Source organism: Garra rufa, chromosome 6 (assembly GCF_049309525.1).
Source record: "Garra rufa chromosome 6, GarRuf1.0, whole genome shotgun sequence".
NCBI classification, from domain to species: Eukaryota; Metazoa; Chordata; class Actinopteri; order Cypriniformes; family Cyprinidae; genus Garra; species Garra rufa.
The window spans coordinates 1,010,930-1,033,316 of record NC_133366.1 but is presented as its reverse complement, the minus strand read 5'-3'; the positions used below and the strand labels follow the sequence as shown (position 1 = coordinate 1,033,316).

The 22,387-nt window shown below is 36.4% G+C and overlaps 2 protein-coding genes and 1 pseudogene across 2 annotated transcripts in view; 1 reads left to right on the top strand and 2 right to left on the bottom strand.

The window, feature by feature from the left end:
- LOC141336221 (GTPase IMAP family member 9-like) overlaps positions 1-5,753 on the top strand; it is a 7,739-nt gene extending 1,986 nt beyond the window's left edge. Inside the window, exon 2 of the mRNA XM_073841774.1 lies at positions 4,648-5,753. Coding sequence (XP_073697875.1) covers positions 4,648-5,753 — 1,106 coding nt within the window. The remainder of the gene's footprint in view (positions 1-4,647) is intronic.
- LOC141336266 (GTPase IMAP family member 8-like) overlaps positions 1-13,987 on the bottom strand; it is a 42,234-nt pseudogene extending 28,247 nt beyond the window's left edge.
- A 1,284-nt stretch (positions 13,988-15,271) lies between these two features.
- LOC141336265 (GTPase IMAP family member 9-like) lies at positions 15,272-16,231 on the bottom strand. Its single transcript, XM_073841821.1, has 2 exons — positions 15,571-16,231; positions 15,272-15,474 (listed from the first exon to the last, which is right to left on the bottom strand). The coding sequence occupies exons 1-2, from the start codon at positions 16,229-16,231 to the stop codon at positions 15,272-15,274; spliced, it is 864 nt and encodes a 287-aa protein (XP_073697922.1).
- Between the last annotated feature and the right edge of the window lie 6,156 nt (positions 16,232-22,387).

Genomic DNA, 22,387 nt, shown 5'->3' with positions numbered 1-22,387 from the left:
ATATATATATATAGCTTTCTATTGATGCATAGTTTGTTAGGATAGAACAATATTTGACCGAGATACATCTATTTGAAAATCAGGAATCTGAGGGTGCAAAAAAATCAAAATACTGAGAAAATCACCTTTAAATTTATCCAAATTAGGTTATTAACAATGCATTTTACAAATCAAAAATTACATTTTGATATATTTACAGTAGGAATTTTACAAAAAATCTTCATGTAACATGATCTTTACTTAATTTCCTAATGATTTTTGGCCTAAAAGAAAAATCAAAAATCTTGACCCATACAATGTATTTTTGGCTATTGCTACAAATATACTCCAGCGACTTAAGACTGGTTTTGTGGTCCAGGGTCTCATATATATATATATATATATATATATATATATATATATATATATATATATATATATATATATATATATATATATATATATATACATATACATATATATACATATATATATACAATTTCCACATGTTTACACATTATAATTTATACATTTATTTACTTTTTCTATTCTCAGATAATGCAACAAAGTGCTTTCTTGCCTCTCTACATTAACCAAAGTAGAAATTTGCTGCTAAGATTTGCTGGAGCTGATAAGCAGTTTAATTTATTATACTACATCCCTTTATAACTAACATGTCAATTGTAAACAATCAAACAGCATGTTCAGAAATAAATACAGTCTCTTAATTTTGTTGTTAGGCTGTCTTATTTTACTAGAATGTAGAGAATGACATACATTTTCTTTTTGAATAATTGAATCATAACTGTAGGTAAATGTCACTGACCTGTAATTGTCGCTGGCATTTTCTAATCCTCTTTTTATGTTTTAGATCGTTAATGCCAGTGGTCTTTTTTTCTCTTACTTGATCTTGACTTCGATGAATATAAGAAATCAAAAGACTGGCAGACAGCGAGTGCTCAGGGTAACTCCCCTCATTTGAATATTTGATCACATGACTGCAGCTGCAAATCTGTGCCAATGAAACTTTTCAGAGATATCCTCATTACGTAAATTGTGTTCTTAAATAATAATAAAATATCTCTTTGTCACTCTAAAAGGAAAGATAATTTACTTCAAACTTGTTTATTAGCACATTAAAAATATTAATTGATACATCTTTTGTAGAGGATTTTTAAGAAAAAGCAAATTACCTAACACAGCAGGTAACAGTAATGGTTTAAACTTGTTCATGCTCAACTTTAGCAGTTTGCTGATTATAGGTTGTTTTGATTTTCATAAAATTGCTTATAAGCATGCAGTTTTTTGATCTCATTTCCAGAATAGCTTTGCACTCCATTCTGTTGCAGTCAAACTGTGCGATTCAAGGACTTAGGTGGTATATCCCAAACTTCTTAAAGAAGGCTTTTAGTTTATCTTTCAGGCAATTTTTTGACCTCCTGCAGAATGGTGGCCAAAATATAATTGACAATACAGTACTTTATATAGCAGGTGATTTTGTGGCATTATGATAACAGGATTAAGTCATCTTAGTTGTGTTACGGAAGGAGCAAAACCAGACACAGTGGGTGTGCCTTCAAGCCTCAGAGATGCTTTTATTGAATAGAAAATAAGCATAAAATATCCAAAACAGGAATAAAGTGTCCAAAGGGGTGTTAGTGTCCAAAATAAACGGGGGATCTGGTGTCCTCGTTGTGCTGGGGGATTGTGAAGGAAGAGTACAGTCCTCGAGAAATAAATAAGAATATAAATAAGTCATCTTTATTTATATAGAGCTTTATACAATACTGATTGTGTCACACAAGGTTATTTTCTTAAACGGAAACTAAAACTAAGACAAAAACGATTGATCAAAAAACCTTTTCGTAAACTGAAATAAATGAAATAAAAATCTCAAAATAAATGAAAAACTAGAACAAAACAAAACTAACAACAGTTATTGTTAAAGGTCAACATCAAGAAATAAGTATCAAGTCCTCACAGACCATTGTGTATTTTGTGCTTTTGAGGAATTAAAGTAAATAAATGTGAGTGTATCATCAGCCAATTAACAGAGAAATTAAAAGCTCTCAGAAAGACTTTAGTCACATGATCATAGTTTGAACAAAAGTATTTGACTGGCGTCAGTAGGAGCTGCAGCTCTTTGACTCTGTGCAGCTCAGAGAGAAGACGGCGGAGAAAAACAAGAGACGACAATTACAATGACTTCAACACATACAGGTCTGTGGAAAAATAGTAATACTGATCACTTCTGTTTCTTTGCTGTTAAACTGGAGGAGGAATGTTAAAGAAATGTTTAAAAGGGACCCTATACAAATTACAGTATATTTTATTTTCTCATTATAAATAAAATGGAATTAGAAAAAAATACATTTTAAATATATTTTAACATAAATGTAAACATATTTGACAAATCTAACTATAAGTGTTTATGGTACTTATCAGTCAGTGTCTGTTTTAGAATTGTCTCACTTTAACAATCTTTGAACATTATTAGAATACAAAAAAAAAAATGTTTAGTTGTTTTTACATTACAATATCCATAGTAATTTGTCTATAATGATTTATAACTTTTCAGTATAAACATTTATATTTCACTGATAATGCATGCACTGTAAACAATTTTCACCCGTTTCAACTTAGGAATGTAAGTTTTGTGGCTGCCTTAAGATTTTAAGGTTTTTCAGCTTAAAAGCACAAGTCATTTCAACTCACGACTTTAAATCTTGCCTAGAGTTGAATTACTTTATTTAAGTTCATTTGATTTTACAATAGTTTGTTTCAACTAAGTTAAGTTGAAAGAAGTTTTAACACGCAAGCAACCATTGAATCAATGTCAAAAATAGTTGATTTGTGAATCTTTTGCATCTGCTTTTAATGTTAAAAAATCGTCAAAGCACCATTGTTGTGTTAGTTGGACTCTTGACTCTTTGTACTCTAATGTTAGATTGTCATTGTCTTTTGTAACAATGTGCTAAAACACATTGGTTAAGGCAACAGAAACTGGGATGTGTTTGGTTTTATATGTTTGCTTATAATGTGAGATATCACGCTTTTATGAATGAACAGGGGAAAAAAACATTGCTGAATCAATTAGACATCAAGAATCAGTGTATAAAACTCAACAATGGTGACATTCAACAAAATAAAAATAAAAAATATGCATAAATGCATGCTGGGTATCCACATAGTACAAATCTCATTCATGATTCTCAGCATGCATTGCAGTTGATCTGTTTATCTGAATTAGTTTGATGATTGTCACCATTGTTGGGGTGTGTATGATGAGTGTAGATGTCTAAATCTTTCAGTATATTGCCATTGAATTTTTGCATTTGTGACTTAGGACATTACAAGTAACGAAAGATCATTAATTTTATACAGTATTATTTTTCAGGTTTATACTCTAAAACTTTATTGACACCATCACAAACAGTAATCTACTCCAATTTAATAAAAAAAAAATCACTTATTTTGGCATCAGTGTTTACACTGAATCACTATTGTAACTCCAAAATAAAGTTAACTTAACAAAAGTTAAGAGTCAAGAACCCAACTAAAACACTGATCACAATAATGGTGGCTTGTTGATATTTCAACATTTTTCAGCAATAATAGCGGATGATATTAACATTGAATAATCAACTATTTTTGACATTGACTCAATGGTTGCTTGCATGTTAAAACTTATTTCAACTTAATTTAGTAAGTTGAAAGAGAAAATATTGTAAAATCAAATAAACTTAATATAAATAAAGCAATTCTACACTAGGCAATATTTAAATTATGAGTTGAAATGACTTGTGCTTTTAGGCTGAAATAACTTAAAATCTTAAGGCAGCCACAAAACTTACGTTCCTAAGTTGAAACGGGTGAACATTTTTTTGTGTATATTGGAAAGAGAGAGTGATTCATGCTTTATGAAGTAAATGAGTCAAGAAGAAATGGCTTTAAGGGTCATTCCTGTTCCCATTATACTGAGTTTAGGAAATAATTTTAAAGGAAAAAACAAAAAACAAGTTACGTTTCAACAAAGGATGATTTATGACTGATATTCATATTGGCCTGCTGCTTATATTACTTGTATTTAGTAAACATTGACATTTTCATTGATTTTAAAGTTTTTATTTTAATAAATCACTCTATTAGATGCCCAAAAAGACTGAATTAAACTCATCTGATCAGTTGAGATTGAATCAGGCGATACATTTCAAACTATCAGACTGATGATAAAGTTATTACTTTTGGTCATGTTAAATTTAACAAAAGGTTAAACAATAACCTATTATTTTATCGCATTTCCATATTATTTAATCATTAACACATTGCCAAGGCTTTACTTTACATTATAAGGCTTTACTCGAAGCCTTATATAATGCATTCATAATGTACATTTTAATGCATTATATATTTTCATAGTTTATAACAGAAGCTGAAATGCATTAGAATGTTTGCAGATTCATACAACTGAAGCATTGTATTTGTTACGTGTTTAATGCATTATACTTTCTAAAGGTGTAACAACAAACAGGTAATGTATTATATCTAGGTTGCAATTATTCTTTAGGTCATACAGTGTATTATAAGGTGCATTCCAAAGCATAGTGAATGCATTAAAAGTACTTCTATAAACATCATATTAAAACATTTTTATGTATTTCTTTGTAGCGGGTGATCTGAGGATCGTTCTTCTGGGTAAAACTGGATCAGGAAAAAGTGCAACAGGAAATGCCATCCTGGGCAGAAATGCCTTTGAAGTTGTGGATTTTATAAAATCATCCAGTAAACTGTGTGAGAAACAGGAAGGAGTGGTTGGTGGACAGAACGTTTCTATAATTGACACTCCAGGACTATTTAACACAGCTATAAAAAAACAACAACTGCAGAATGAAATGGGAAAGTGTGTGGAGATGTCCTCTCCTGGTCCTCATGTGTTTCTGCTGGTGATCAAACTGGGTGTGAGATTCACAAAAGAGGAGAGAGACACGGTGAAATGGATTCAGGAGAACTTTGGAGAAGAAGCTTTGCTCTATACTATGGTTCTGTTCACTCACGCTGATCAGCTGAAGGGAAAACCAGTGGAAGATTATATCAATAAAAGCAACTATTTAATGGAAATCATTGAGATATGTGAAGGCAGATATCACTCATTCAACAACAAGGACAGAAACAATCAAGATCAGGTGCCAGAACTGCTGAAGAAGATCAACACAATGATGGAGGAAAATGAAATGAGCTATTACACTCTTGAGATGTTTAAAAACAATCTGAGAAAGAAAGTAAGAAGGAGGAGAAACATTGCATGTGCATTTGCACTACCAGGAATTGGACTTCTAGGAACAACAAAAATGATTGCAACAGCAATTGCAGGCAGCGCAGCAGGAGCAGCTGTACAAAAAGTAATAGCAGTTCCAGAAAGTGCAGCAGGAGAAGCTGTTGAAGCAGCTGTAGAAAAGGCAATCATTGCTATAATAAAAGCAGTAGATATTGTGGGAGAAGCAGTTACCAAACAAGTAGTAGCAGCTTTAAAAAAAGCATTAGAAATGGCAGGAGAAGCAATTATAGAAGAGGCAGCTGTAGAAAGTGCAGCAGGATCAGGAGTAGCAGCACAAGGAGCAGTTACAGGTCTGGCAGCAGTGGCAGCGGCAGCAGCAGCCAGATCTGCAGCAGCTGCAGGGAAGGTGGCTTCATCAGGAAGAGTATCTGCAGTAGCTGCTGCAGCAGCAGCATTTGGAGGAGCAGCTGTTGCAATTATATCAGGACTGAGACTATAAATGTGTAGTTTATCAGGTACTCTACGGTTTTGATTTGCATTGATCCTAATTGAATATGATTTTCACTGAACATAAAAATGTTTTCCTTTATGTCTTACCACTAAATCAATTCTTCAATTAATTTAGATGATACTGCATGATACATTAAGTACAGTCCTGAACTTTGGGCAGTGTTGGGCAGTGAAGTTTGAATGTTGAATACTGATACACATTTTATTTAGTAATTCTTTGTATACTGCCTTTTGATTAATTTCTTTTAGTAGACTATAATAATGCAAGGCATATAGTACCGGACACGGACAGATTTGTTGGTGCTCACAACAAGCACTTTACCGGATTTTATTATTTTTATTTATTTTTTTATTTTTTACGTTTGTTGCTTTGTAAATGTAAAAGATACAGTGAAACGAAATTTAGTTTCATCATGCCCCCCTCCTTACCAAGCAAAATTTAGGATAAATAGGTAAATGATTTGTTAATAAATACATAACCAATTAATTATTAAATTATGTTAAACTCAAAAGTAGTTTAAACCAAATAACAGATTTTTTTTTTTTTTTTAATATAGTAAATGCAATTTTTGTATTGTTTCCTTGTATGCACCTCCCCTTTTTTCCTTTCCTGTCTGATTTTCTTCTACAGTTTCCTAGCTTCTGTTTATATGCTAAATATCAACTCCTCAATCAACTTATCTAGATAAACCTATAATTTACCATCTGTGTTTTAATATTTAAAATATACACTTTTGTTCCTTTTAGGCACTAATATGCATTCTTTAGGCACATGGTTTTACCCTTTGAAAAAGGTTCCACACAAGTGACAGCTTTTGTACCTTCTTTTCCTCACTGTAAAACCCAAGCAGTTACTTTTCTTTACTCAAAAGTAAAAAAATAAATAAAATAAATACACAACCCTATGAGTACTCAGAACTCACTTCAGTTGAATTCACTACAATGAAAAAGATTCTTAATTTATATTGCAGTTAAGTAATTAATATACTGTTTATCCCTGAGATTCTCACAGGCATTTTTTACCTTCAATAGGTTGATTGACCCAACACTGTCAAAAAAGAAAAAGAAAAGAAAAAACAGCCCAACAAGATGTGTTTTGAAATTGCATAGCTTGTTTTCTGTCCAATATTTAGCCAGTGCTGAGTTCCCAAATAAAACAGAAATGGTTGTTTTTAACCCAGATTTTTAATTTATTTTATTAAATTAAATACTCATTTCTGTAGTCCTTCATTTAAACAAAAATTGGCAAATTAGTTATTAATGATGCATATTTCTTGCATATTTTTTTTCTCTTCATTTTATTTGTTTTAATTTTGCCATCTTTTTTTGAATTGTATTTGTGATCTTTAAGAAAATACATATTTTTGTATTTGGGGGTGGGGGGTGTACTTATTTATGTTGTGCATTGTATTCGATGCAAACCTCGAATCATGTTGTTGTCATATCCACTGATGTCATTTTGAAAATAGTTTAGCGTGTTTGAACATGTCTTTGTATATGTTTTGTGTAGCCTATGTGCTGTGTGTTATATCAGCTGTCTTTTTGTTCTTTCTATATCTTTTGTAACTTATTTGCTAAATATGCCCTTTCATGTTTGTGTGCATTTGGTTTTCTTTTTTTCTTTTTTTTTCTTTTTGCACAATGTGTTTTCTATTTACCAATGAAAGCAGTGTTTAATCTTATGGGTGGAGGGAAAAAAAATCATATTTACTGAGTAATACAGATCATCTCTGTTTGTGGAAGGATGTGATCAAAGGATTTGCGCCCCCTTCCCCCAGTCTCTCATTCAAATATCCACTGATATGCAAATGAACAATCACTCCTTAACACATAACATTGTTCACGTAAAGTGATATAGAAACAACATTATAGACAAAATGCAACAGAGGAATTACCGTGTGCGTCCCATTAGACCATGCAGATAAAGAAATTCTCTGTCGTTTCTCTGCATCTATGTTAGTTCGACCCACAATGCAATGGTTCCACGCTCAACTAAACCTGGACATGTCATCTGTTACACTTCAATAACAAACCCCTATAACTTTAAGCAATTCAAGGGAGCATACTTATTTCCTTGAATATCACATTCATACAATTTAGTCAAGTATTTTTAAACAATGAATTCCCTTGATATGAATTTAAAACAGAAACATACATAGGCCCTATACATATCTCTGTGAAAACATGTCTTTGATATTTACACTTTGTGTAATATAGCATACATATAACACACAAAATACCTGGTACTTTTCCCATCATGCAGCCTCTCTGACTGGCATACTTGTAATTAAGGCAGCGGCTATTTACACTAATTGAAAAAAAGCATATTTTCTTAACGATAGATGCTATTTACACTAAGTGCAAATGACAATGGGTTCCATTTACACTAAGTGCAAATAGCGATTCTATTTACACTATGTTGAAATAGCAGGATTTTCTGATATTTATAATACCTATTGCAAATAGACAATTATCTGCACCTCAGTATTGTAGTACATTAAAACAGTATGCAGTAATTACGTACTGAGTGTAAATTATAGTTTAACTTCAGTTTATTAAATGGTACTGCCTCATTGGGACAATAAGCCGTCCCTATACTGTAACTCTAACCGATACTTTATTTTCAACTTTTCAGTTATGTCCTTAATTTTTATTGAAAATAAATGCCTTTCTGATATGATATGAGATTTGAAAAGGGTTTGTCAGAATGGGGAAACGAACCCGCATTGGTAGCATCAAAGAGCGTGCAACACGCGATTTATCCTCTGCACCACTTGAGCTGACAATTAATGGCCATCTTTTGTAATGTTTGACTAGTCCAATCAGATATTGGTGGGTGGAGTTAATCTAATTAGCCTCTGCCAACAAGAAGAGCTATTTGCACTTAGTGTAAATAGACACTCCTTTAATAAAAATAAAAAAAATAAAAAAATACAGGCACGCACATTCATTCAGTTACTAAATAGGTCACATGACATTCCCTGTTAGACCTTACCAGGCATTTTTACAGTAATATATTGGCAGAGGTGGACAGTCCAGGATTAAAAAGTAAAAATCCTCACCAGTATTTTGTTCCAATCACCTGGATTTGCTAAATTAGCACAGTTTTTCAGCAGGAGGTCAGAGATGGGGTTAAGGCTAGAAGGGAGACAGATCTCACTACTGGGCATGCACACATTATTTTATCACACTGTACAACAATAATACTGTTTTTTTATTTTATTATTATAGTAAGGGCTAAGTTTAGGGTTGGGGTAGGTGTAGACGTTAAGGAAACACAATCTAGTAGGTAGAAACATTTATTTCATTGTTAGTTTCCGGTCTGAGCTGTATCCCTTCTAGCCACAACCAAGTTGTTTCTTTCAAGTCGAAAGCAAGTGTTGAGTCAAAACCCAAGTCCTCAAAGAGTTAAAGTTAATTAAGTGACTAATTAAATGATGATTGAGCAATAGTGATGAACAGCTGCTGTTATTGAGAATTACAGAGGATCAGATGTTGATGTTTTATTGGTTAAAATGATGCCACCATCATGAAGATCAATGCTTGCTTTAGTTAGGCTCTTGACCTTTGACTTCCTGAGTTAGATCTAAAAGTATGTGGTGTTGTAAAGCAGTAAGTTGAGGGATGTACAGTAAGTAGCTGCTAGCTGTTTTAATTTAGTGAGATAGTTATTATAAGCTTCACTGGTTACGCCCAAAATAACTTTTTTGTTTTGTTGTTATATGTCTAGGTTGTGTATATGACAAAACCTGTAAAACTACAGAATGTAAGGAAGGTGTTTCTCTACCAGTAACTGTGAGTGAATTAAAAACTAGGGATGCACCGATCCGGATCGGCCGATCTTGCTTGCGCGTTTTGTCAGTAAAGTCGGTTCTGTAATCAGCGGTAAATGCCATCAGGTGCGTGATTTCACGTTGAGCCATATATACTACACACAGCCGTTGTTTACTGACGAGCTGCGCACATTCACACTGATAATGAACATGGATTTGCGCATCTTGTCTGTGAACAACGGCTGTGTGTAGTATATATGGCTCAACCGTGAAATCACGCACCTGACGGCATTTACCGCTGATTACAGAACCGGCTTTACTGACAAAACGAGCAAGCGGATCGGCCGATCCGGATCGGTGCATCCCTATTAAAAACCTGTGTAATTGTTATGTCATGTGGATGTATTTTGTCAAATATGCGATTTTGAAAGAGTTATGTTGACTTTTGAGCATGTTACGTGCTGCATGTTTGCTCTTCCTTTCTCTCTCTCGCTCTTTCTCTCTCCCGTCTCAGACTGCTAATTGGGTTCCAGCTGATGCGCATCAACCATCGGTAGTGAGTGGAAGGCCGCAGAAACTCACGCGATATAATGTGAATGTTTGTGAATGAACTGCTCAATCGCAAAAGGCGAGGGAGCGTGTGAACGCTACTATGTATTCTTACCCCGTGTGCTTATAGTTGTTTTGAGTTATTCTTAATTTTTATGTAAATATTTTGTTTTTGGAAGCGGTAGGGAGAGGGTGCCATTTTCTTTACACTTGTAATTTTGCCTATGTTTACGTTAGTAAGGGAGTCAGGTAAGACTCTGTTTATTTATTTTTCTTTTGTTTAGGTTATTTAAAATTTCGTTGAAAAAGTTTTTAAAATCAGGTCATTCTCAGCTTCTTGTGCGTGTGGCAAGTTTCGCCGATAAACGTGGCTAAATGCGGCTAAAGTAAACATTACCCCTCAGCAGAGAGGGGCGGGGCAAGCAGAGCTCATTTGCATTTAAAGAGCCCATGCGATAAAATGAGCTGATATTTTGCAGAGCTGATTTTGACAAGGTAAAAGGGTGTTTTTTTTACACTACTACTGAGAATTTTTAACCAAAGTATATTAGAGGACTTTTCATTAAGACCCTAAAAAATCATATGAACTTGTGGAAAATGGGCATCCAATGACCCTTACTTCTTTCTGCCATCCTCAACCATTTCACACCACTTTTTTTAAAAAATTGCATATAAACAGATAACAACAATGGAAGTACAACATTGCGTATAAATGCCCTGTTCCACACCACTTTATTTTTTTTATTAATGAAAGAAAAGAGTACAATGTTGACATTTAAAAGATGCATGTACATAATACACAAAGTATCATGAATATACATTATGTCAACTGAATTATTAAAGAAAAAATAGGAACAAAACTAAAAGACATAAACATAAGCATTTGAGGGTAAGACATTTAATTATCAGTTACAGTATACTGTTTAAAGTTATTGCACAATGAAATAGCTCTTCTTACTTTCTTATTTTCTGACAACGAAATGGTGTTTAGATAATTTTTAAATTATTTAAAAAAAACAAGAAACTACAGTTGGTTGTTGATAAATTTACATTTGTGAATATAAAATGCACAAAGAAAAAAAAAAATGTTTAAAACAAAACAAGCATTGCTTTTAGAGCTAGAATCACAATGTCCTAAACTGATGCCTTTGAAAGTAATGGATACATCGTGCTGGATATTATTATTATTAAATGAACCAATATTTTCACAGAACTGTTCAGTATAGTGACAAGTACAGAAAAAATTACATTCCACACCACTTAGCTTGTTTTGAACCGTGTGTTTTTGACATCACAAGCCCGAATCCATTTCACCTGATGTCTTTTTGTTTGATGCCTTTTAATCTGAGTCTGTTTTATACAATATTTAATTTTACAAGAACTGAAGCCTTTTGGTCTAAAGCATAATGTTATTTTGTCCTGACGCCTTTTCATTGTATGACTGAAATCTGAGAATTTTCTAAAATGTACACCGTACATGGGTCAGGAGACAGACATGATGGACAGAAGGCATCATCTTTCTTTCTTTCTTTCTTTCTTTCTCTTTCTTTCTTTCTTTCTTTCTTTCTTTCTTTCTTTCTTTCTTTCTTTCTTTCTTTCTCTTCTTGTAATAAAACATAGAGGTGTAAAATCCAGGGGTCAGAAAGTAAAAGTCCTGCTCTATATTTATTCCTCTCATGAACTCAGTCAGCTGATTTAACTAATTAGTTCTACCTCCTGCAGAGATGGGACAACGTCTTTTCTTTCAAGTCACAAGCAAGTCTCAAGTCAAATCACAAATCCTCAAAGAACATTCAAAGAGTTAGAGTTAATAAGATATTTAGGTGACTAATTAAATGATGATTGTGCATTAGTGATGAACACCTGCTGTTATTGAGAATTACAGAGGATCAGGGCCTGTATTTATCAAGATTCTCAAAGTGCCATTTTATTCTTAACTGCTAAAAATTCATGACATTTATTCCTACTTTTAAACTCAAGAATAAAATCAATTTTTTTTACAACTAACAATTTCTTTTACTTACAATTTTATTTACTTATTAGCTGATTTTGTTACATCATTTGTGTGGAACTGTAATGTGTATTATTTTAAAATGAACAACTCTTTAATCCACTAAATAACCATAAACACTCAAACCTTTTTGTTAAACAGACACATACAGACATCAATAACTATTAAATCTCAACAATGGTGACAACTAACTGCAATGCATGCTGGGTAAAAACTCAGTATGAAAAGCTATTGTCACCACTGTTGAGATAAGTGTTCACGTCTCATTTTGAATTGCATATTTTTAATATAAGTTCATAATTATCAGAAAATGCAAAAAAAATAAAATATATTCAGCAATATATGTTCTTGCTGTAAAACATTCTAGTGTTCATTTAAAAGCCAGTAACACGTGTTATTATTATTTTGTAAGACTTAAAGGATAAAGAAACTGCAATTGTGGTAGCCTTTTTTTTATTCTTCTTTCTTTTATTGCACTACAACACATCAACAAGTAAACCTCTGTTGATTCTCAATTAGTGCAGCTGAAAACATACATTTAGTTAATCTGTTTTTTAATGAGTGAAGTTAATGTTTTCTTTTTTTTTCAGTCGATTTTATTCAAGGTTGTGGCTGAGCTCAGTTGTAGTTCTGTTTCTCTTTTCTTCAGTGATGCTGCTTTTTAACAGCAGGTGTTCATCACTAATGCACAATCATCATTTAACTAACTCCTTGAGGACTTGGGATTTGACTCAAGACTTGCTTGTGACTTGAAAGGAATGACTTGGTCCAATCTCTGACCTCCTGCTGAAAAAAACGGCTAATTCGCAATTCCAGGTCATTGGAACAAAATACTGGGGAGTACTTTTACTCTCTGAACCTGGATTTTACACCTCCGATCAGGATTAGACTAAATTGCATGTGTATCATTAAAAATTTATGTTTTGGTTTAGAGGGAAAATAATATCAAGGGTGCCTTTATCCCCGTCATACCCTAACATTGCATCTACTCTTGTTAGAGTAGTAGACTGTCTGCTAAATGTCTGCTAACTCTTTAATGAAAGTGGGAAGAAGTGGGTCAATATCCCCCAAATCGTCCCCAGATTTTGCATTTATCTGTGCTCTAATTTTATCTACAAGTAATTTTAAACCTGTTCCTATTGAGGCAGCAAGTCCTCCTGCTAGTAAAACTGCAGGTAGTGCCACTCCACCAGTAGCACCTGCCAGTAATCCAGTTCCAATAACTGTTACTCCTGCACCTGTTAAAGCTGCTGCCAGTAAGATCTTCTTATTCCTTATTTGTGTCTGAGCGTTCTTGTACATCTCATTTGTGTAATAATTTCCTCCGTTTTTATTCACCATTCTGTCTATCTTGTCTAGCAGTTCAGTAACCTGGGATTGATTTTTTTGATCTTTGTTATTAAATACATGATAACCACCTCCACACTGACTAACCAACTTATCAATATTCCTGTTATTTGTTAAAAGCTCCTCTATAGATGTATTAATCTGATCTCCTCTAGTGAACAGAATGATGGTGTAACGTGCAGCATCTCTTCCAAAGTTCACCTTAATCCACTTTACTGTGTTTTTCTCCTCATCTGTCAATCTTACATCCAGTCTCATGACCAGCAGAAACACATGAGGACCAGGAACAGACTTTTTTACACACTTCTCAATCTCTTCCTTCAGCTGCTGTTTACTGACGTTTGTATCAAACAGTCCTGGTGTGTCGATCACTGTGACATTTCGACTGTTCACTATCCGCTGATGTTTTTCGCATTCCTTAGTCACAGAATTAAATGAATCTCTTTGTACAAAACATTCTGTGCCAAGGATAGTGTTCCCTGTTGTGCTCTTTCCAGCTCCTGTTTTCCCCAACATTACAATCCTGAGATCTGATATGAATAGAGGAAATAAAAAGACAGATGTTTGCTAAATAAAAGTATATGCATAGTAGATAACTACAACTTGGTAATTATGATGACTATAGACATATTAATGTTTTTCACCTTATATTATTACTCTGACCAAAATTATAAACGCAACGTTTTTGCCCCCATTTTTTCATCAGCTGAACTAAAAAATTAAAGACTTTTTCTATGTACACAAAAGGCAAAGGATAAGTGCTCACACACACAGATTTAGACAGATTTGTGAACAATATTTGAGAGAAATAGGCCTTTTGAGTACATAGAAAAAGTCTTAGATCATGAAAATGGGGGCAAAAGTGTCATTAATCTCAGTCAGTGAATCTCAGTCATCAAAGAGTTAAATTTAATAAGATAATTGACCAATTAAATTATGATTGTGCAAAAATGATGAACATCTGCTGTTACCAACATAATCAACATCACTTAAGAAATGAGAAACACAAGAAATACAACTGACTTCAGCTGCAGCCTTGGACAGAATCAACTAGTGTTGTCTCTGAGTCCAGTGTAAAGTCCTAGTTTTTAATCAAATGAGCAGAAGTGGGACTTTCAAAGAGTTAACGTTAATAAGATAATTAAGTGCTTAATTAAATGATGATTGAGCAATAGTGATGGACATCTGCTGTTATTGAGAATTACAGAGGATCAGATGTTGATGTTTTATTGGTTAAAATGACATCACCATCATGAAGACCAGTGTTTGCTTTAGTTGGGCTCTTGACCCTTAACTTCATATGTCAGATCTCTCTCTATATAAATGTTGTGAAGCAGAAAGAGTTGTGATTTTTATAATAATATTTTGACACATACAGACATCAAGAACCGGCATATGAATCTTATGAGACTATGCTTCATACTGCAATGCATTTTGAGTAACAGCATAGTAAAAGCTCCCTTTGATGCACCGTATGAAAACTATTGTCCCCACTGTTAAGATCATGTAATAAGTGTTTATGTCTAAAAGACAATTTTTTTTTTCAATGTTGAAGTATTATAATAGGGTTTTAATATAATATAATTTTCTTACTTTCTTAGTTCAGTAACAGCTGAACCAAAGAGAGAACACTTTGTGATGTTCATTTATCATTAGCTATATCAACATCTGATTCTCCATAACAGCAGGTGTTCATCACTAATACACAATTGTCATTTAATTAGTCAATTCTCTCATGAAATGTAACTCTTTGATGACTTGGGATTTAAGAGACTTGCTTGTGATTAATAAGTCCCTCCTCTGTTAAACTGTAACTACAATATCATCTTAACCTGTACATCCTATGAGAGCAACTTCTTCCGTGGTGGGAACATCTTGTTGAACCTCTTGTTCAGTGACGGCCAGTGGTGCATCTTCAATACCTTCTATGTATGAAAAAGCTAAGCGCATGTCTTCCCTTCTCTCCCTCTCCTCCTCTTTTTCATTTTTTCTCTGAGCTTTCTCGTACATCTCATTGGTGTAATGCTTTCCTCCATTATTCTTCACCATACTTTTTATCTTCTCCTGCAGTTCAGTGAAGGTCAGTGGTGCATCTTCATCACCTTCTATGTATGATTTAGCTAAGCGCTTCAGCTTTTTATACATGTCTTCCGCTCCCTGCCTCTCCTCCTCTTTTTCATTTTTTCTCTGAGCTTCCTCGTACATCCCACTGGTGTAAAGCTTTCCTCCATTATTTATCACCATACTGTCTATCTTCTCCAGCAGTTCAGTGACTTGTGATTGATTTTCTTTATCTCTGTTATTAAACATATGATAAACACCTTTACAGTCACTAACTAACTTGTTAATCTGGTTGTTTTGTTTTAGAAACTCCTCTATGGATGTATCTAATTGATCTCCTCTAGTGAAGAGAACAATAGTGTAACGAACAGCTTCTTTTCCAAAGTTCTCCTGAATCCATTTTACTGTGTTTTTCTCCTCATCTGTGAATCTCACATCCAGTCTGATGACCAGCAGGAACACATGAGGACCAGGAGCACACATTTCAACACATCTCACTATTTCATTCTTCAGTTGATCTTCATTGACTGATGTATCAAACAGTCCTGGAGTGTCAATCACTGAGATGTTTTTACCCTCCACCATCTGATGATGTTGCTGGCATTTCTTAGTCACAGATTCATTACATAATTTTTCTTCAAACAGCTTTTTTCTCAGGATGGTGTTTCCTGTTGAGCTCTTCCCAGCTCCAGTTTTACCAACCATCACAATCCTGAGACCTGCCATGAATGGAGAAGAGAAAAGGACAGATGAAAAGTAAACTATACACTGTTGGACCTTACCCAACACAGTCTTGCTCACAACTCATCACATGTTGACGCTTAGTCAGGACCAGAGTTGGGTAAGTTACTTAAAAAAAAAAAAGTAATCCACTACAAATGACACATTACTTAAAATTGTAAATTGATTATATTACTGATTACTGCAGATTACTGATTACTTTATTTTCAAGTTAATTTCAAGTTTATTTTACTTTTCAAGTTATTATCAGCAAAAACAAACTCATAGTTTTTTCATTCATTTAATATTGACTATAAAATTACATATTATGTTTTTGTATACACTCCCACTATCAACTTTTTTTTACACTAGCACTTTTTTTGGTTTTGTAAAATAAAGAAAACAAATAGAGTGTGCTTCCTGCATAGTCAGTCTTTGTGTTTGTTCAAGCCGCTCTCTCACTGTTCTTCCACAGGATTCAGATCTCATAAAAATGCGTAGGCTACACTCTAAAAAATAGCACTGTAAAATAACAGTAATCTACTGGCAGCTGTTTTTGCCAGCATTATACTGTTTTTTTTATAGCTCTCTACCGTTAATTTACAGCTTTTCTTTTTTACAGTATGTTACCGTTATTATACCATGTGGTAACTCATTTTATTTTGGAAACCAATTGCTTCAAACCAATTCAGTTAAAAAAAAACAAAAAAAAAAAAACTATTGTTTATATGGTGTTAGTACAGTGAACTTATTTAATTTGAGTCCACTAAGAAGAAATATTTCTTAATATAAACCCACAAACACTTAAAGTGTAATAAGGAAGCAACCGACTTTTACTCAAATCTTTATAGATTGTCATTAACTAACAAAAGCACAAATTTGTGTAACAAAGTGCTTAGTAAAGAGATTGTCACTATATCAGCAATTCCACAATTACTGTCTTTAAATAAAGCAGCAAAATCTCAGTGCTTGCGGCTCATCATTGCCTGAAGCACAAGCTCTACTCTCCAGCACAATGGTCACCCACAAAACTAAATTAAACTAACAGATCTCTCTTGTACAAAAACACACCAGTTACGGGCAAGCAGCTTCGGGCTCCTGGACAGGACCTCGACTGCAGTGGCACATCAATTGCCTCGAGTTGCTGTCTGTGCTTCTGGCCATTCGTCGCTTCCGACCGACGTTGCGTCAGAAGCACGTGCTTGTGCGTACCGACAGCACTGCGACTGTGGCCTACATCAACCGCCAGGGCGGCCTCCGCTCCCGTCGCTTGTCACAACTCGCCCGCCGTCTGCTCCTCTGGAGTCAAACGTGGCTGAGATCGCTACGAGCCATTCACATTCCGGGGGAACTCAACCGTGCAGCCGATCAGCTCTCACGGCAGTCCACCCTCCCTGGAGAATGGCGACTCCACCCCGAGACTGTCCAGCTGATTTGGAGCCATTTCGGGGGGGGCCCAGATAGATCTGTTTGCCTCCCCCGAATCCTCCCACTGCCAGCAGTTCTTCTCCCTCAACGAGGTATCCCTCTGCAGGGACGCTCTGGCTCACAGCTGGCCTCCAGGGCCCAAGTACGCCTTTCCCCCAGTGAGCCTCCTTGCACAGACCCTGTCAGGGAGGGAGGAGGAGCAGGTTCTCCTGGTCGCCCCATACTGGCCTGCCAGGACCTGGTTCCCAGAACTCATTTCCCTCGCGGCAGCCCCTCCCTGGAAAATCCCCTTGAGGAAGGACCTTCTTTCTCAGGGGATGGGCACAATCTGGCACCCGCGTCCCGATCTATGGAACCTGCACATCTGGCTCCTGGACGGGACGCTACAGACCTCGCCGGCCTTCCTCAGGCCGTGATAGAGACCATCACTCAGTCCCGAGCCCCCTCTACAAGGCAGGCGTACGTACTGAGGTGGGGTCTGTTCGTCGACTGGTGTTCCTCACGAGGACAAGACCCACAGAGATGCACGATTGCAGTAGTGCTTTCCTTCCTGCAAGAGAAGTTGGAGCGCAGGCTGTCCCCTTCGACTCTCAAAGTGTATGTTGCTGCTATCGCCGCACATCACGATGCAGTGGATGGATCATCCCTAGGTAAGCACCCTCTGGTCGTGAGATTCCTCAGAGGCGCTAGGAGGATTAACCCTCCCAGACCGCGCCTCGTACCCTCTTGGGACCTCTCCGTCGCCCTCCAGGGCCTGCGGGGACCTCCCTTTGAGCCCCTCGCCTCAGTTGAGCTTAAATTTCTGTCTTTAAAGACAGCGCTCCTGACCGCGTTGGCCTCCATCAAGAGGGTGGGGGATCTACAAGCTTTCTCTGTCGACGAAGCGTGCCTTGAGTTCGGGCCCGGCGATTCTAACGTCATCCTGAGACCCCGGCCCGGTTATGTGCCCAAGGTTCCCACCACGCCTTTCCGCGATCAGGTGGTGAACCTGCAAGCTCTGCCCTTGGAGGAGGCAGACCCAGCTATAGCATCGTTGTGTCCAGTCCGTGCTCTGCGCACTTACGTAGACCGCACTCAGCACTTCAGACGCACTGAGCAGCTCTTTGTCTGCTTCGGAGGTCAGCAGAAAGGAAATGCTGTCTCCAAGCAGAGGTTGGCACACTGGGTGGTAGAAGCCATCTCCCTGTCTTACTTATATCAGGGAGAGCCTTGCCCCTTAGGTTTGCATGCCCACTCCACACGGAGTGTTGCATCTTCCTATGCGTTGGCACATGGCGCCTCATTAGCGGACATCTGCAGAGCTGCCGGCTGGGCGACACCGAATACCTTCGCCAGGTTTTACAACCTTCGCTTAGAGGCCGTTTCCTCCCGAGTTCTGACAGGTGACCGAGAGGACGGCTAGTGTCGGCTTGCTGCGCCATTCCCTCGTGGATCCGTGCGCCATCTCCCAGTATGTTCCCTCCGGCGAACCTGGGTCCTCCATGCCCCGCAGTCCGGGCTAGATGCGGAGTAGCCCTTGACTGTGCTCCTGCCGGGTCTCCTTCGCCCCGCAGGCCGTGGCTATCCTTCCATATATTTTTCCAGGGATCAACTAGAAGGCCCCTGTTTTCCTCATATATCCCTAAAACCCTTATGGATACATTGAATTTCTTACTTTCACATGGACAGAATTCATGTCTCCGCCCCCCCAACCCCTGCTTCAGTTTCTGGCATCCCTGGGGACCCCCCTTCTCGGGCCCCAGGGCGTTGGGAAGGTTACGTTAACGTCCGCCTGTTGACACGTCCGCCTGCCGGCACGTGGTCGTTGCGTAACACGGCGCAGGGACGTGGCTTGTTCCATAGGGTCAGTTCCCATGTAACGTCGAAGTGATTCGACTGAAGGGGAACGTCTAGGTTACGTAGGTAACCCTTGTTCCCTGAAGGAGGGAACGGAGACGTTACATCCCCTGCCACGTCCCTGTCGTCGCGCTGACGCCGACTCAACCCGGCTCCTCAGCGAAGAACCTGTCTGACTGGCGCATGACGTCGCTATTTATACCCGTATGTACGGGGCGTGGCGCGTCATGCAAATGCCACTCGCCAATTTTCATTGGCCTTTTGTATAAGGCTCAGATATGATTGGATTCTAAGCGAATTCCCATGTAACGTCTCCGTTCCCTCCTTCAGGGAACGAGGGTTACCTACGTAACCTAGACGTTTTTTCTTGAATTAACAGTAATCTACTGGCAGCTCTGGTTGCCAGCATGTTACTGTTTTTCTACAGTGTGTTGCCATAAATTAATTACAGTTTATTACTGTTAAATTACATTTCATGCTGGGTTTTTTTCATCGTGCATCTTTAACCCTTTAAAACCCACAGCAAAATCCTCAGTTTTAAATGAACACTTATAATGTGTCAACACTACAGAGTGTTTGAGTAATACTGAATTAGTGCTGAACTTAATGAGATAATTATATGATTGATCACGTTCAGCTGTTAACAAACAAAATCGCTGAAGAAAAACACAAAAACAACTGACTTCAGCCACAGCCTTAGATGAAATCAACTGAAATAAAAGAAGACATTAAATCTCTCAAGATCTGATTAAACTCCTGAAACAGCATTACCAGCTTCACTTATTACCACACTGAATTTATTTCTGTCAGATGTCTACAGAAGAGAGTTGCAGAGATTTAGATGGGGTTTTTTTTCACTACCACGGTTGGAGATCAGTGTTTACTTTAGTTGTGCTCTTGAACCTTGACATTTTAAAGCTATTATTTTGGTTGTTGTAATTATGTGAGTTTGCAACGTGCTTGTTATGGCAAAAAAAAAGATGAAAAAATCTACAGTTGTTTATGGTTTGGTAATGACACAGATTTTATCCATTGTCTTTTCTTTCATTGAATATTGATGCTAGATTTAAAAAAATAAATAAATAAATAATTGAGCATCCAGTTATGAAAACATCACTCATAAAAAAAAAAAAAACTTTGGTATAGTTTAGACACACACATCAAGAATCACTTATGAATCTCAACAATGATGAGGTTTTGTGCTGATACCCAGCATGCATTGCAGCATGAAGCTTTCGAATTGTCACCATTGTTGAGATTCATGTGCTGATTCTTCATGTCTCCATTTGAGTACAAATGCTAAGTAGTTCTAACTATTGTCTACTGAATCCTTTTTTTTCCTGATTGCCAAGTTACCAAAAAATCTCCTGCACAGCAAAATCCCCAGTGTTAATTTACACTCTGAGTGTGGACTCATATAGACACTAAAGCAGTGTTGAAAATAAATGAGATAAGGTGATTAACAAAGTGATGATTGATCATTATTGAAGACACTTGATGTTAATAAGCAGAATCACCAAAGGAGAAAACCAACATTTTTAAGCAACCATTATAGTGGTCAGTGTTTGCATTAGTTGGGCTCTTGACCCTTAAATCTTCAATATTAGGGCTTGTTTGATTGCAATTACTGACTTATAACAGCCAGACAAGCCAAGAGCAAAAGTCATCAGGTGGCATTGACTGTGCTGTGAGTGTTTGATGTAGGACTTCTTTACAGACTGCAAGAAACGTTGTACAAAAGAGCAATACGTTTTGGCTTAATCAGACAGATGATGAAAAAGAATTTATTTTAATTTAGACACACAGAAATGAAGAATCAACATGAGAACCACAACAACGGTGACCATCAAAAAGCGTGTTGTAACCAATCAGAACTCATCCATGACTCCCATCATGCATTGCGGCATGAATAACTGATGAGAGTTCAGAGTTGATCTGTTTATCTGAATATGCCATTTGTCACCATTGTTGAGATTCATGGGCTGGTTCTTGATGTCTATGTGTGCCTATATGACACACTGTTTTTTAAACAGGTTGTAAAAAATCTTTCCAAAAAGAATAGGAAGTGCTGGACCTTAAGTGGTTTGTCAAGGTTAAATAAAAAGCAATAAGCTAAAAAAAAAAAAAAACCTAATAGATTATACACCTTATATATACACTAGGTGATTCATGTCAAACAATGAATATGTTAAAACATAATTATCACCTGATGACATGAGCTTATGTCTGGCTGTTTTAACTCTAATACAGCAGCCAAACAAGCCCTAATATTGAAGATTTAAGGGTCAAGATCCTAACTAATGCAAACACTGACCGCTATAATGGTTGCTTAAAACTTTTGGTTTTCTCCTTTGGTGATTCTGCTTATTAGCATCAGGTGTCTTCAATAATGATCAATCATCACTTTGTTAATCACCTAATTATCTTGTTAACTTCAACACTGCTTCAGTGTCTATATGTGTCCACACTCAGAGTGTTAAATTAACACTGGGGATTTTGCTGTATGCTGTAACACACTTGGTGGAAAAAAAAAAACAACAACAACTATAGATCATGTTCATGCTCAACTTAAAATAGCCAACATCAACTGACCAGCATTACTGTCACTAATGCATCATAAAAACCCAGCTACAGCAAAAAATATCTATGTTTAAATATTAAGAGTCAAGAGCCCAATTAAATTAAAGCAAACACTGATCTCCACAATGGTATCGTCAAACAAAACAAAACATCATCATCTAAACATCTGTTCATTCTCAATAAGATCTTCTATAGACATCTGACAGAAATAAAATCTGTCCGGTTAGAAATGCGTGAAGTTGGTAAAGCTGTGTGTTGAGTTGTTTAAATTTTCAGTTGATTTCATCTAAGGCTGTGGCTGAAGTCAGTTCTATAGTT